The sequence below is a fragment of the Heptranchias perlo genome, chromosome 3 (assembly GCF_035084215.1).
Source record: "Heptranchias perlo isolate sHepPer1 chromosome 3, sHepPer1.hap1, whole genome shotgun sequence".
In the NCBI taxonomy this organism is placed as follows: Eukaryota; Metazoa; Chordata; class Chondrichthyes; order Hexanchiformes; family Hexanchidae; genus Heptranchias; species Heptranchias perlo.
The window spans coordinates 57409724-57423709 of record NC_090327.1 but is presented as its reverse complement, the minus strand read 5'-3'; the positions used below and the strand labels follow the sequence as shown (position 1 = coordinate 57423709).

At 40.7% G+C, this 13986-nt stretch overlaps 1 protein-coding gene across 8 annotated transcripts in view; it reads right to left on the bottom strand.

Moving 5' to 3' along the window:
* Positions 1-9754: 9754 nt before the first annotated feature.
* efr3a (EFR3 homolog A (S. cerevisiae)) overlaps positions 9755-13986 on the bottom strand; it is a 222738-nt gene continuing 218506 nt past the window's right edge. For 6 of the 8 annotated variants that reach the window (XM_067979759.1, XM_067979758.1, XM_067979757.1 and 3 more), the window contains one exon: positions 9755-12864. In XM_067979759.1, coding sequence (XP_067835860.1) covers positions 12756-12864 — 109 coding nt within the window. In that variant the 3' untranslated portion in view covers positions 9755-12755. The remainder of the gene's footprint in view (positions 12865-13986) is intronic. The other 2 variants (XM_067979761.1, XM_067979762.1) reach the window with 1 other exon arrangement.

The window sequence follows — 13986 nt, the reverse complement described above, 5'->3', positions numbered from 1 at the left end:
CGTCTCGGCTGTTAACTCAAGCTGAATTTGGTGGTGCAGAAATAGCATTTTGTTTGACCATGAACTTTCTGCTGCATACTTCATCAAGATTGCCTTCTTCCATCTCTGAAACATTACCCAACTGTCCATTGCTGCTGAAACTCTCAGTTACACTGTTGTGACTGTACCTTTCAATGCTTTCCTTCCCAGCTTTCGCTAATCCACCTTCACAAATGTCAGCTAATACGGAATTCTTGCCTACACTATTCAAGTAATATGTCCTAGGATGCACTCTTTGTTTCTCTGATCTCAGGTTGCTGTGTATTCGCTGCTCACACTGCTGTAGCATCAGAGGCTGCTGCTTCAGCCATCACATCCCTGTTCTCTGGAATTCTCTTCCTAAACCACTATGCCTCACTAGCTTTCTCCCTGCATTTAAAAACACTTCCTGCTCTGTGTTCATCCTTCGTCCTTGTAAAATGCTCCAAGCCACTTTTTTACATTCAGCTATGTTCTCAGGTGAGGATGAAAATTAACATAGGATCATATTCACTGTGCAATGGGACATTCTGCGCAAGTACAGACAACCCAGTCTGTGTGTACCCAGCCTGCAAGAGACTGTACACAGACTTAAATAGCAACAAGCAGAGGGGTTATTTCAGTGTCACTCCCTGTCCCAGGCTCCATACTGCATCAAGCTCTAATGTATAAAAAAGCTTTAAAACCATGTAAGAACACAAGTATTTTCAGCAAATACATATCTCAGATAGATGGAAAAATACTTCACTGTGTATTTGGATGCAGCTGGGGAAAAAAAGACAAAAGGAAGTCATACTATATTATATGTTTAAGGTTTCCATTAAAAAATTCAGTTCTCTGTGAAAGACAAACCAGACACAAGAAACAAATTCTATTCAATTTGTGAGCTGGTTTGTATTAAGATTTCAAATTAGTTGTTGCTAGATCAGCCTTGGTTATAAATGTGAAATTGACAATTGCCCTCAACTCCTATGATATTGGCTCTCGTCATTCTCCAGCTGGTGATTTCTTTGGCAGGTAATCTGCAGTATATTGGTGTATTGGTTAAGTTCACTAATGCTCTGGACAAGCATATTGATTGCTGCATTCTTTCAAGCAACCAAGGGACATGAGCGAGTATCCCACTTACGTGACACTCCTAATTTCCAGACTTTACTGCAACAGATTGCATGACGTGGACCTATGTATAGCTTCTGAGAATTAAATTTGTTTCTTAAGTTTCTTAGTATATGAGGCTAACATTTTAATTAGCTGAGCAACCAAGTTGCTGTGCAAATGCTCACTGTACAGAAGAACTGAAGTAGATCAAAGTCAACAGGGCCACCTATTGGGTGTCAATGATCTGCCTTTAAGTTTGCCCCATGAACAGCAGCTCACCCACAGACAGATAAGGACAGTGGCATCAAACAACAGGTCACATGATGTCAACTACAACTATGCTGCTGCCTACCCTTGTCTTCTCTACTGCCTACAATATGGTTGACCACAACATTCTCCTCCATTGGCTCTCCTGGGGTCCATCTTCATGGCACTGCACTTTCCTATCTGTTCCCATGCTGCCACAGTTCTTAGAAATATACAAAAGTCACAACATGGAAACTGGCCATTCGGCCCAACTAGTCCATATTGGCATTTACCCACCCCGTGAACAAACAGCTTTAATCATATCTACCCCACCCCATTCCCCTATCTTTTCACTCCCTCTTCCTTCATCCAGCAATCCAATCCAATCTAATCTTAAATGTTGATACAGTTCCTGTCTCAACCACTAACTGTGGCTGTGAATGCCATAGCCTCACAACTCTGTGTAAAGAAGTTTCTCTTGCTCTCTCTTCTAAATCTCTTACATTTAAATATTGTATCTATGGCCCCTCATTTTAGACCCGTCAACAACTGTCTGCTGCTGCCGACCCTATCCCACCCTTTCATAATTTTAAACACTTCTATCATATCAGCCCATAATCTGCATTGTTCTATTGAAAAAAGCCCCATTTTTTTCAAGTTGTTCTTCATATTTGTATTTTCTCATACCAGGCAGCGACCTAATGAATCTGTGTTGTGTCCACTCTAATAGTCTTAATATCCTTCATATAGAGTGGAGCCCAATATTAACTGAGATCTTATTAAGGTTTTATAAAGGCTCATCATTACCTCTTGGCTTTTATATTCTATACTTTGTGATAAAACCTAGAATTCCATTTGTTTTTTTTAATGGCACTGCCTTTAATGTCCTGTGAACTGTACCCCCAAATCACTCTGCTGTTCCACAGCACTGAACCTACTTCCATACAGAATTCCATTCAGAATATAATTGCTGCTGTTATTTTTTAGCAAAATGTATCACCTCATACTTACATTAAATTTAATTTGCCACTTTTTAGCCCATTCCCCAATCTCATCAATATCCCTTTGCAGATTCCTTTGATCATTTGAAGGATTAATTAATTATACCTCCAATTTTGCTATCACCTGAAAATGTTGACCCCATTCCCTCTAGGCCCTTATCCAAATCATTGATAGACACAGTGAACAGAAGAGCCCCAGAACTGAATCTTGTGGGACACCGCTACCCACTTCAGACCATTCTGAAAAACTGCCCTTAACTCCTAGTCTATGTTTTCTACCTTCTAACTAATATTTACTCCAGTTTGCTATCGTCCCCCTAAAGCCATACCCCTTAATCTTCTCTAATAATCTCTAGTGTGGTACCTTGTCAAGGGCTTTCCTGAAATCTATTTGCACTGCATTTCCCCCCATCTGCCACATCGGTTACATCCTTAAAGAACTGAGAGATTTGTCAAGCCCGATTGTGCCTTTTGAAATCCATGCTGGCTACATCTATTTTCTTTTTATCTAGATTTGTGGTAATTTCATCCTTGATTAGACTCTAAATGGTTTCTCATTGTGTACTCATAAGACCATCTGTGGCATGCCCCAGTGCTCCTTCCTTAGTAATCTCCTATCATCTACATGCTGCCCTTGGCAACAACATCCACAAACATGGGTCTGTGTTGACATTTTCCAAAGCCACCAGTTTACCTCAGTGTTCAGCTTGACCTTGAACAGACAGTTGTGCAGACTAGTTCTCCAATGCAGTGCAAATACAATTCTACTCTCTAAGTTGCAGTTTGTGAACCCATTTTTTTCTGCTTGATCAGAAACCACTCTTCTACTATGCATCTGCTCTTGGGAATTGTTTCTATAAGAAGCTTTTAATGCAAGGAAGAGGTAAAACGTCTTAAAAACCTCTCTTCAACCATGCACAATAACTTCATGTTATATAGGAAAATAAACACTTGAAGATGTAAATATATTTAAAAATTAGATGCAGGTTCTGTTTAGAGATTATTTAGACAAATTAAACAGATTTTTGAGTTGTTAGCAATAAAAATTGTTTGTTTTCCTGCCAGATAAGTTGTTCTTGCTTTCACAGCTTCAGGCACTGTCTGTTCTGGGTGATAACCAAAGCAAAATACAGAGAATGCTCAAAATAACAGTTCCTGGCAACAAGACTGCCCTACTCAGAAATGATGTCATTTTTGTACATTACAACAAACAAAAGCAGGTTGATTCATTTGCACTTTTCAGGATTATTGCAAGACTGATGATTCAAGTTACATTTTCTAGATTGTCACCTCTGGTGAGGGAACTGAATTTAAATCTGTTCTGACACAAACAAAAGCAAAATAATGCAGATGCTGGAAATCTGAAATAAAAACAGAAAATGCTGGAAATACTCAGCAGGTCAGGCAGCATTTGTGGAGAAAGAGTTCACGTTTCAGGTCACTGACCTTTCATCAGAAATTTAACAGTTCATAAGTAAGTAGAGCTAGAGGAAGGGGCGGTGGGGGGGGGGGGGGGGGGGAACAAACAAAAGGGAAGGTCTGTGATAGGGTGGAAGGCAGGATTCATTAGATGACAAAAGGGATGATGGTTCAAGGCAAAAGTGGGGTGGTAACGGGACTAGTAAAGGAACAAAACATGGGTCTAGAGATGTAAACGGTAACATTACCAGCAACTGCTGTCCGAAAGAACGGCAGCAGTGGTTATGATCTAAAGTTGTTGAAATCAATGCAGTCCGGAAGGCTGTAAAGTTTCTAATTGAAAGATAAGGTGCTGTTCCTCAAGCTTCCACTGAGCTTTATTGCAGCGTGTAGGAGACCAAGGACAGAGACATCAGAGTGGGAGTGGGCCGGAGAATTAAAATGGCAAGCGACTTGAAGCTCAGGGTCACGCTTGAGGACTGAGTGGAGGTGTTCAGCAAAGCAATCACCCAATCTGCATTTGGTCTCAGAGGAGACTGCATTGTGAGCAGTGAATACAATATAATAAATTGAAAGTACAAGTAAATCGCTGCTTCACCTGGAAAAAGTGTTTGGGGCCCTGGATGATAGGAAGGGAGGAGGTGAAAGGGCAGGTGTTGCATCTCCTGCACATGCATGGGAAGATGCCATGGGATGGGGAGCGGATGGAAGAGTGGACCAGGGTGTGGTGGAGGGAACGATCGCTTCGGAATGCTGAAAAGGGAGGGGAAGATGTGTTTGGTTGTGGCATCGCACTGAGGTGATGGAAATGGCTGAGGATGATCCATTGAATGTGGAGGCTGGTGGGGTGGAAGGTGAGGACAAGGGGGAACCCTATCGTTGTTCGGTCAGGGAGAGGAAGGGGTGAGGGCAGAAGTGCGGGAAATAGGACTGACACAGTTGAGGGCCCTGTCAACTACAGTGGCGGGAAATCCTCAGTTGAGGAAAAAGACATATCGGAAGCACTGGTGTGGGAGTCGATGGGCTTATAGTAGATATTGGTGGACAGTGTATCCCCAGAAATGGGGAGAGAGAAGTGGAGGAAGGGAAGAGTTGGAGATGATCATGTGAAGGAGAGGGTGGGGTGGAAATTGGAAGCAAAGTTGATGAAATTTTCCAGTTTGGGGTGAGAGCAGGAAACAGCACCGATACAGTCATCAATGTACCAGAAAAAGAGGTGAGGGGGGAACCTGAACAGGACTGGAACAAAGAATGTTCCACGTATCCCATGAAGAGGCAGGCATAGCTAGGACCCATACAAGTTCCCATAGCAACACTTTTTTTTCTGGAGGAAGTGAGTGGAGTCAACAGAGAAGTTGCTCAATGTAAGAACAAGTTCCTCCAGGCGCAGGAGGGTGTTGGTGGATGGGGACTAGTTGGGTCTCTGTTCACATAAGAAGCGGAGGGCTTGCAGGCCATTCTGGTTGAGGATGCATGTGTCGAGGGACTGGACATCTAAGGTGAAAAGGAGACGGTTAGGGCCAGGAAACTGGAAACTGTTAAAGTGGTGGAGGGCATCGGAAGAGTTGTCGATGTAGGTCAGAAGAGACTGGACAAGGGGAGGAAAAGAGTTGAGATGGAAGTAAATTCTTTGGGGCAAGAAGAGGCTGAATCGAACATACGAACAAAGAGCAGGAGTAGGCCATTCGGCCCCTTGAGCCTGCTCTGCCATCTGATAAGATCATGGCTGATCTGATTGTGACCGCAACCCTACTGTCTCGTCTACCTACTATAACCTTTGACTCCCTTGTTAATCAGGAATCTATCTAACTCAGCCTTAAAAATATTCAATGACCCTGCCTCCACCACTCTCTGGGGAAGGGAGTTCCACAGACTCATGACCCTCAGAGAAAAAATTTCTCCTGGTCTTCGTCTTAAATGGGAGACCTCTTGTTTTTAAACTGTGGCCCTCTCCTACAAGGAGAAACATCTTCCAGCATCTACCCCTTCAAGTCCCCTCAGGATCTTATGTTTCAATAAGATCATCTCTCATTCTTCTAAACTCCAATGTATACAGGCCCAACTTGTCCAATCTTTTCTAAGATAACCCCCTCATCCAGGAATCAGTTGAGTGACCCTTCTCTGAACCGCCTCCAAAGCAACTATGTCCTTTCTTAAATAAGGAGTCCAAAACTGCACACAGTATTCTAGATGCGGCCTCACCAATGTCCTGTACAACTGTAGCAAAACATCTCTATTTCTATATTCCATTCCCCTTGCAATAAATGACAACATTCCATTTGCCTTCCTAATCACTTGCTGTACCTGCATACTAACTTTTTGTGATTCATGTACTAGGACACCCAGATCCCTCTGTACCTCAGAGTTCTGCAATCTCTCTCCATTTAGATTATACCGCTTTTCTATTCCTCCTGCCAAAGTGGACAAGTTCACATTTTCCCACATTATACTCCATCTGCCAAATTTTTGCCCACTCACTTAACCTATCTATATCCTGTTGCAGACTCCTTATGGCCTCTCCACAACTTACTTTCCTACCCACCTTTGTATCATCAGCAAATTTAGCAACCATACATTCAGTCCCTTCATCCAAGTCATTGATATAGATTGTAACTAGTTGAGGCCCAAGCACTGATCCTCGTGGCATTCCACTTGTTACATCTTGCCAACCTGTGAATGCACCATTGATGCCTACTCTCTGTTTCCTGTTCGCTAACCAATCCTTTATGCTAATATGTTACCCCCTACACCATGAGCTCTTAAATTGTGCAGTAGCCTTTGATGTGGCACCTTGTCAAATGCCTTCTGGAAATCCAAGTGCACCACATCCACAGGATCCCCTTTATCCACATTGCTTGTTACTTCCTCAAAGAACTCTAATAAATTAGTCAAACACAATTTCCCTTTCACAAAGCAGTGTTGACTCTTCCTGATTGCAGAGATTTTCTAAGTGCCCTGCTATAACCTCCTTAATAACCTCCAGCATTTTTCCTAGGACAGATGTTAAGCTAACTCACCTGTAGTTTCCTGCTTTCTCTCTCCCTCCGTTCTTGAATAGAGGAGTTACATTCGCTATTTTCCAATCTGATGGGACCCTTCCAGAATCTAGGCAATTTTGGAAAATCAATACCAATGCATCTACTATCTCTGCAGCCACTTCTTTTAAGACCCTAGGATGAAGTCAGTCAGGACCTGGGGACTGGTCAGCTTTTAGTTCTAATATTTTTTTTGAAAACCCTCTCCCTTGTGATTGTAAATGTTTTAAGTTCCTCCCTCCCTTCCACCTCTTGATTCACAATTATTTCCTCTACAGTTCAATTCATCCACCATTTCCTTATTTTCCATTATTAATTCCCCAGACTCTCTCTAGAGGACCACCGCTCACTACTTATTCTTTTCCTTTTTAAATACCTGTAGAAACTGTTGCTATCTGTTTTTATATTTCCAGCTAGCTTTCTCTAGTTCTCTAATTTCTCCCTCCTTAGTCTCGTACTTTAATTTCTCCCTCATTATTCTTTTAACAGGGCACTCCTGTTTATAGATCTTGGGAAGGATGTAGAAGCAGACTGTGCGGGGTGGGGGACTATGAGATTGGAGGCTGTGTGCGTGGGGGGATTTCCAGAGAAGATGAAGTCAGTGATAGTCTGGGAAACGATGGCTTGATATTCGACAGTGGGGTCATGGTTCGGGGGAGGTAGAAGGTGGTGTCGGACAGTTGGTGTTCTGGTTCCTTGCTCCAGTGCTATTCTAGTACTAGCTGATCGCCACATCCTAAGGACACACATTTTGTTGACAGGAATGATTTTTAAACCCTTACAACAATTCTCAGTAGCAACACTTTTAATTTGAACTAGGCATCTGTAATAAGTTTTATATTGGACTAGGTACTCAAGCACACTGCTATCCCCAACTAGTTAGCGGTGTAGAGAAGCAGAAATACACTAAAGGATCAGTACAGCCTGCCAGTTAATACTCCAATTCTCTAGGATCTTTTTATTGAAAACTGGCATAGTGACACTGGCCGTATCAGTTTCTCCCCTCCCCTCACTCACTCACATCTGTCTTCTGCCAAACTTGCAGCACTTTGTTCTCTCAGGTCCAATTCCGACATCAAACTGTCATCAAAGGGGGCACTGCTACTTTATGGCAGAAGAACCTATACCTTGCCAAGGGTGAACACTAACTGACAACTCCTCCTACCTCCCCCGGACCACAACCCACTACTGAACACCAACCCATAATTTCCCAGACCTTTACTGACCTCCTCTGGTGATCTCCCCCCTCCCCACAGCTTCCAACTTCAGTTACCCAACCTCACACAGCCCAACTTCTACCTCCTCAAGATCCACAAGCAGTACTGAATTAGAAGACCAATCATTTCAGCTGGTTTCTTTTCCATTGAATTAATTTTCTCTAATCGTGACTATTTACTAGCAACCCCGCTCCCCCCCAACCCCGTCTAGTCTTTACCTACGTCTTCTGAGCCCCTCTGCCACTTTCATAAATTCCAGTTTTCTGGCTGCCTCCCTTTCACTACAGAAGTACAGACCTACTATACACCTCTATCTCTCACCAGGATGTCCTAGTCCTCCACTTCTTCCTCAAACAGCGGCCCAACCAGGCCCCATCCACGACAACCCTCCTCCACCTGGTTAAACTTGTTCTCACATTGAGCAGTTTTTCCTTTAACTCCACTTACTACCTCCAGTAACTCACATAGGTCCAGCTATGACTCTCTTTTTGTAAGATATGTTGAACTCTCTTTTGGGCTCAGTTTTAACTCATCGGCAACACGACAAAGCAAGCAGCCGGCCCTTTTGAGAACGGCAGTAGGGTGGCTTGGAAAATTTTAAATAGCTGGGCCTCATTCAAATGCTGCTTGCTGATGTCCTGACCAAAATGGCGGGGAAGATGTGGCCCGCCATTAAAATTGGGTGGCAGGAGGCCACCGCCAGAGACCCAGGGAAAGATGCCTAATGCAAGGTATGTGCCAAGTGACAAGGAGGGGAACTCCAGGCAGGGGAAGAAAGTCCAAGGCAGGGGAGGGCCAAGGTTTCCTTGTGGGACCCGGAGCCAAGGTGTTCTTGCTGCCGGCCAGATCGGGGAGGGAAAGGAGTGGATAAGTACCCCACTCCATTTCAACTGCCCCCCCTATCTGGTTTCCATCAGGCAGGGAGAGATAAAATTAGCCCCTTTGTTCCAGTCCTACTCAGGCCCTGTCCTTTTATTGATGATTGAGCAGTGCTGCTTCCTGCTCTTGCCCTGTCTAGGGAATTACTTAATTTTGCTTCAAATCTCTCCCCCGACTTCCCCACCATCACCTTTGCGTGGTCCATCTCCCTTCCTGGACACTCACTCTCCTTTCCACTGAGATCTAAAACAAGCCCACTGACTCCCACAGATAACCTAGATTATACTTCTTGAGGACCTTTCTACTGGGCAGTTTTCAGCCCTTTGGCCTTAATACTGAAAAACAATTTCAGACCTTAATGGAAGCAAGTATTCAACTTTATTTTTTATCCCCTCCCCGGGATGATTTGAGGCACTTAGGGATTTCTGGCTGCTGATCTCAGGCCTGCACTATGCTCCTATTTCCTCCTGATTTTAGGTGCAAGGTGGGCCTGTGTGCTCAGGGTTCCCTGAGCCATGCAAATAGCCTGGTGGAGGAAAATTGAGGTTTACTGTATCTGACAAGTACCAGGAGGAAAATTACTGTCTATTTTCAAAAAGTTGCTGTAACTCTGGAATATATAAAGTAAGGTTGGTCTGTGACATTCCAGCACCTCTGTCTAATATTCAAATGTATAGTGTCAGGAACATATTATGCAACAGACATTTCACAGTTTACCTGTATATTTGCATCATAAAGTGTGAATCAAGAAATATTCTGAATGTTAATGCTGCATCACCAGAAATACACATTTTTATTGAGTTCAGAAAAATGAAACTTAAAAAAAAAACAAATTGGCAGAAGCATTTAACAGTGATGTTTATTTTGCCCTTTGTAATTATACAACTTTACACTTCACATCAAATGTTAACTTTCTGAAGGGTGACAAAGACTGAACAGTACACAGAAGCCAAAGTTTTACAAACATTAACAAATCTACTCCAAAGTGTGACTTGAAAACATCATACTCCACATGTCTAGGATTTACATAACTGCCAACATACTACATTTATGCACATCTGATCACAGTTTAAGCTGTGCTTAGAAGCAGACTATCTTTGAAGTGACATTTACCTTGTTGAGGCATCACAAAAAGAGCACAACCCAGGATTTATGGTAGAATTTCACAAATGTTCTGCCGATGCTACGCAGTAATCATAACTTATGGACATACAAAAATAGCCTGCTCTTAAGGACAGCAAATGGTCTTTTTAAAAGTGCTCAATAAAGTCAAAACATTCAATTAATGCAATCACATAACTTTTACCAATCCAAACAAACTACTGCTCACACTACCAATCATGTCCATTGGTGACTGCAACTTCCAGCATTATAACATTTGGAATTTGCTATTTATTTGGTTTTTTAAAAAAAATTGTGAATGAAGAGATTTGTCCAATGTAATTTTCTGACAATGCAGCACTTAACATTTTTAAATTAAATCTAGCAGATTAAAAAGATAGTGACTTACCTACTATTTTCAAATGCATATGAAGTTTTTTAATTGCATGCAAAGCTATTTGAAGTTATAACAAAACCAAATGAAAAAAGCTATATGTTTGATTGTCTAATCTGACCATAATTACAAGAAAATAAAATCATAACTGAGGAATATTTTACAATAGAAATACAATTCTGCCACTACAAGCACACAACAGTCTCTTTAAAATTTGGTTTGAATGATAAAATTTCTGCAGAACCCAAAAAGATGGCAGCTGATTTGTCTGGTATTGCTAGCATCCTATTTAACTACATTTAAATGTCTTTCTTATTTAATTTAATAAAAAAGGACTCTTTTTACATATAGATTTTAATTCACAATTTAACCTCCACTCCTCAGTGATGATAAATTTTACTACAACCTTGTTCAGATTGGTCGTGTGTCCATTTTCCATATATTTCTATTTAACCTATTTGAAAGTGAATTTAAAAACCTGGTTTGAAAAAGATAAAGTAGCCAAGTGTACATTCTTAAAAACAAACATACATGTATATGCAAATTTATGCCATTTTATTAATACGGCTGGATTTTCTGCTTATATTATACATCAATAAGTCCATTATCAAAGCATACACCCAAAATATCTTAACTACCTAACCATATTACAATTTTGATAATTTTCACGTGTAATTGAGAACGCAACAATAAAGTCATCACCTGGTATATTTTTGGGAATAGGACCTATAGTAGGAAAGAAGCCAAATGGAATCTTTAGTTGTGAATGATTTCAGAGATATTTCATCCTGCATAGGTAGCACGTGAAATGTGCAGCTTTGATTTTTTTTAAAGCCTTACTAGGAGATGTAATTGTTTCAATGGCTGCAGTGCAAAATTCTATTCAATTATTAGAAATCTAGTCACTGTTCTCCAAGTTTTTGGATGTCTAGTTTTATCAATGTCAAGACTAGCCAACAGTGAAACAAAACATATGACTGATGGTGTATACCGAGTACTGTTTAGGTTAAGAGATCTCAGCTGTAGGGAAATCAGATGGCTTTCCGTTTGGGGGGGGGGGGTGGAAATCAGAAGCCCACTCATGCATTTTCCAGCAGTTGTCTAGAATTGCATTGGACTGAAAGCAGGGCTCCAGCCAGTCCTGTTGGTCAGGAAAGATGCATGGCACGGAGAAACTCCATGAATGTTGAAGGGATTGGGAGCTGGGGGGGGGGGGGGAGGAAATTAACTAAAAAGGGTCATTGTCCAGCCTAACATGAAATGCTCTTTTCATAGTGAGCTCAAAATTATCATTGTAAAAAAAGAGCAATAATTCCTCAATATTCACACTCCAAATTACTGAAGTGAAATGTTAGTAAGATTTCAAAGTATGCCTCAACCACAGTCCACTGAGTTGGGTTATTACAAGCTTTCCCTATGGATATTGGAAATGGTTCTACTGATGCCTCAGGTCAAACAGATTTATGTTCAAATCATCAGTAAATTAATTGCTATATGATATATGATATACAATTTTGCTGTTTAAAAATACAAAAAAAACTATAGATGATTACTATATGCATATTTATACAGTCAATATGAACAGACCTATATAATAGTTGAGTAGACGCTGAAAACCAGCAATCTAGATAGATTTCTAGGTACCAAAATAGGTCATGAAATCATCCTGGTTTTATATGCATGGGGGACAGCTCTGAATAACTTAATACCGATTTGCTCCATTCACAGTTCAATGTGGTTAGCTCAGAAAAGTGATTAGATTCATATAATTTTCTATACAGTTGTTAACGAGACAAGTTTGGAATGCTGAACAAAAATGACAAAATTCACTAAAAACAGTTCTAAATAACAGGAATGTGATACAATCAAAGAAAACCTTAAAATTTTGCATTAGTTGCATTGATAAGGTCCATTCTTTTTCTGCATATACTCCTAATTTTTTTTAGCACAAAAGCCATGCAGTTTTGTTCATAACTGCACTTTCACTGCTGTGAATGTTAACAATCACTCCATCTACTGGACCTCTTGCCAGGCATAAACATTATACTCTTATCCACTTCAAGCAAATAGTAAGCCTTTGAATGTATTCTTGTACTACAAAATATTTGTACACTTACACATTACACACACTAAAGGACTAGATCACATCACTGTGAACTTCAGTCCAACTAGCCCTAATATTTTTTCAACTGATTTATTTAACAGATTAAGAGAAATTGCTCCACTTGAACACTATTCTGAGAAATAATCACGGAAAACTCAATGCCCTCCTAGAGGACTTTTGTTCTTCGAATTGGTATATGCTTCATTATTTGTTTCCTTGAGGTACATCAAACAGAAACAATGGCTAATAAACGCAGAGGTCTGGAAACTTCATTTCATAGACTGGGATGGAATTGTACTGAACGTGGCCAGCTGTGACGCTCATAGATCCTGACGGACTTGGTGGTGGCCTGCTGAAGTAAAATCCAAGTCAGATTATTGAATTTCTTTCACACAATGCAAAATACAGTCTTTTATTTTTGGGCGGACCTCCAATTTTTTCCCTTCAAGTATTTATCCAATTCCTTTTTGAAAGCCACAATTGAGTCTACTTCCACCACCCTCAGGCAGCACATTCCAATTATAACTACTTGCTGCGTAAAAAAGTTTTTCCTCATGTCATCTTCGGTTCTTTTGCCACTCACCTTAAATCTGTGTCCTCTGGTTCTCTATTTAAAATACAATGATTAATCTAACATTTGTAAAACTATTCACAAAAGGTGTCACTGTGTTTGGTGGGGGAAGAAGGGTGAAGAGCAAACAGTACTTCCAACATAAAGTACTCCCCCGTTCTTTCTAATGCTAAAGAAGTTGGGTAAAAATCGCTCATCCAGTATTAAAAAATGTCTAATTATTCCACCCTCCCACAGAAAAATATTTCAGGCCAGGAGGCACTCCACTGACGACTTATAACCATAGCAGCAGTTGCTCAATAGGAAATCTAGTACTGCACCTGAGCCTGAAAACTATTACCAGCCTGTCGAATATCCTAATTGACTTCGAGTCTAGTTCCAGATCTTAATGTTTGAGTTCCTTATGATGCATGCCCTGTAACTGAAATAATACCATTTTGTCTTGTTTAATTCTCTATTCTATATTTTTTCCAGTTAGTACGGTGTGTTTATAATGTACGGTTCAAAAGTAGTGCTGCTATGACAAACTTTCATTTCTGCTTATACAATGAGTTTTATTTTAAAGGAGATAATTTATTTTTCCACATCAACTAGTCTTACCAAGGTCATGCACTAAGCTCTTTAAACTATCTTTATTACATACAAAGTAGTAGCTTTAAATATTTTATATTATTGTGTATCTTTGTATTTTGCTGACAACAAACCAGTGTTTCTGCTCTGAATGCTTTACAAGATCACACAATAAATACAGGTGGGGAAGATCATTCAGTCCATCTTAACTTAGAATCAGAATGGTTACAGCACAGGAGGCGGCGATTCGGCCCATCGAGCCCTGCAAATTTTTCCCCTTCAAGTATTTATCCAATTCCTTTTTGAAAGCCACAACTGAATCTACTTCCACCA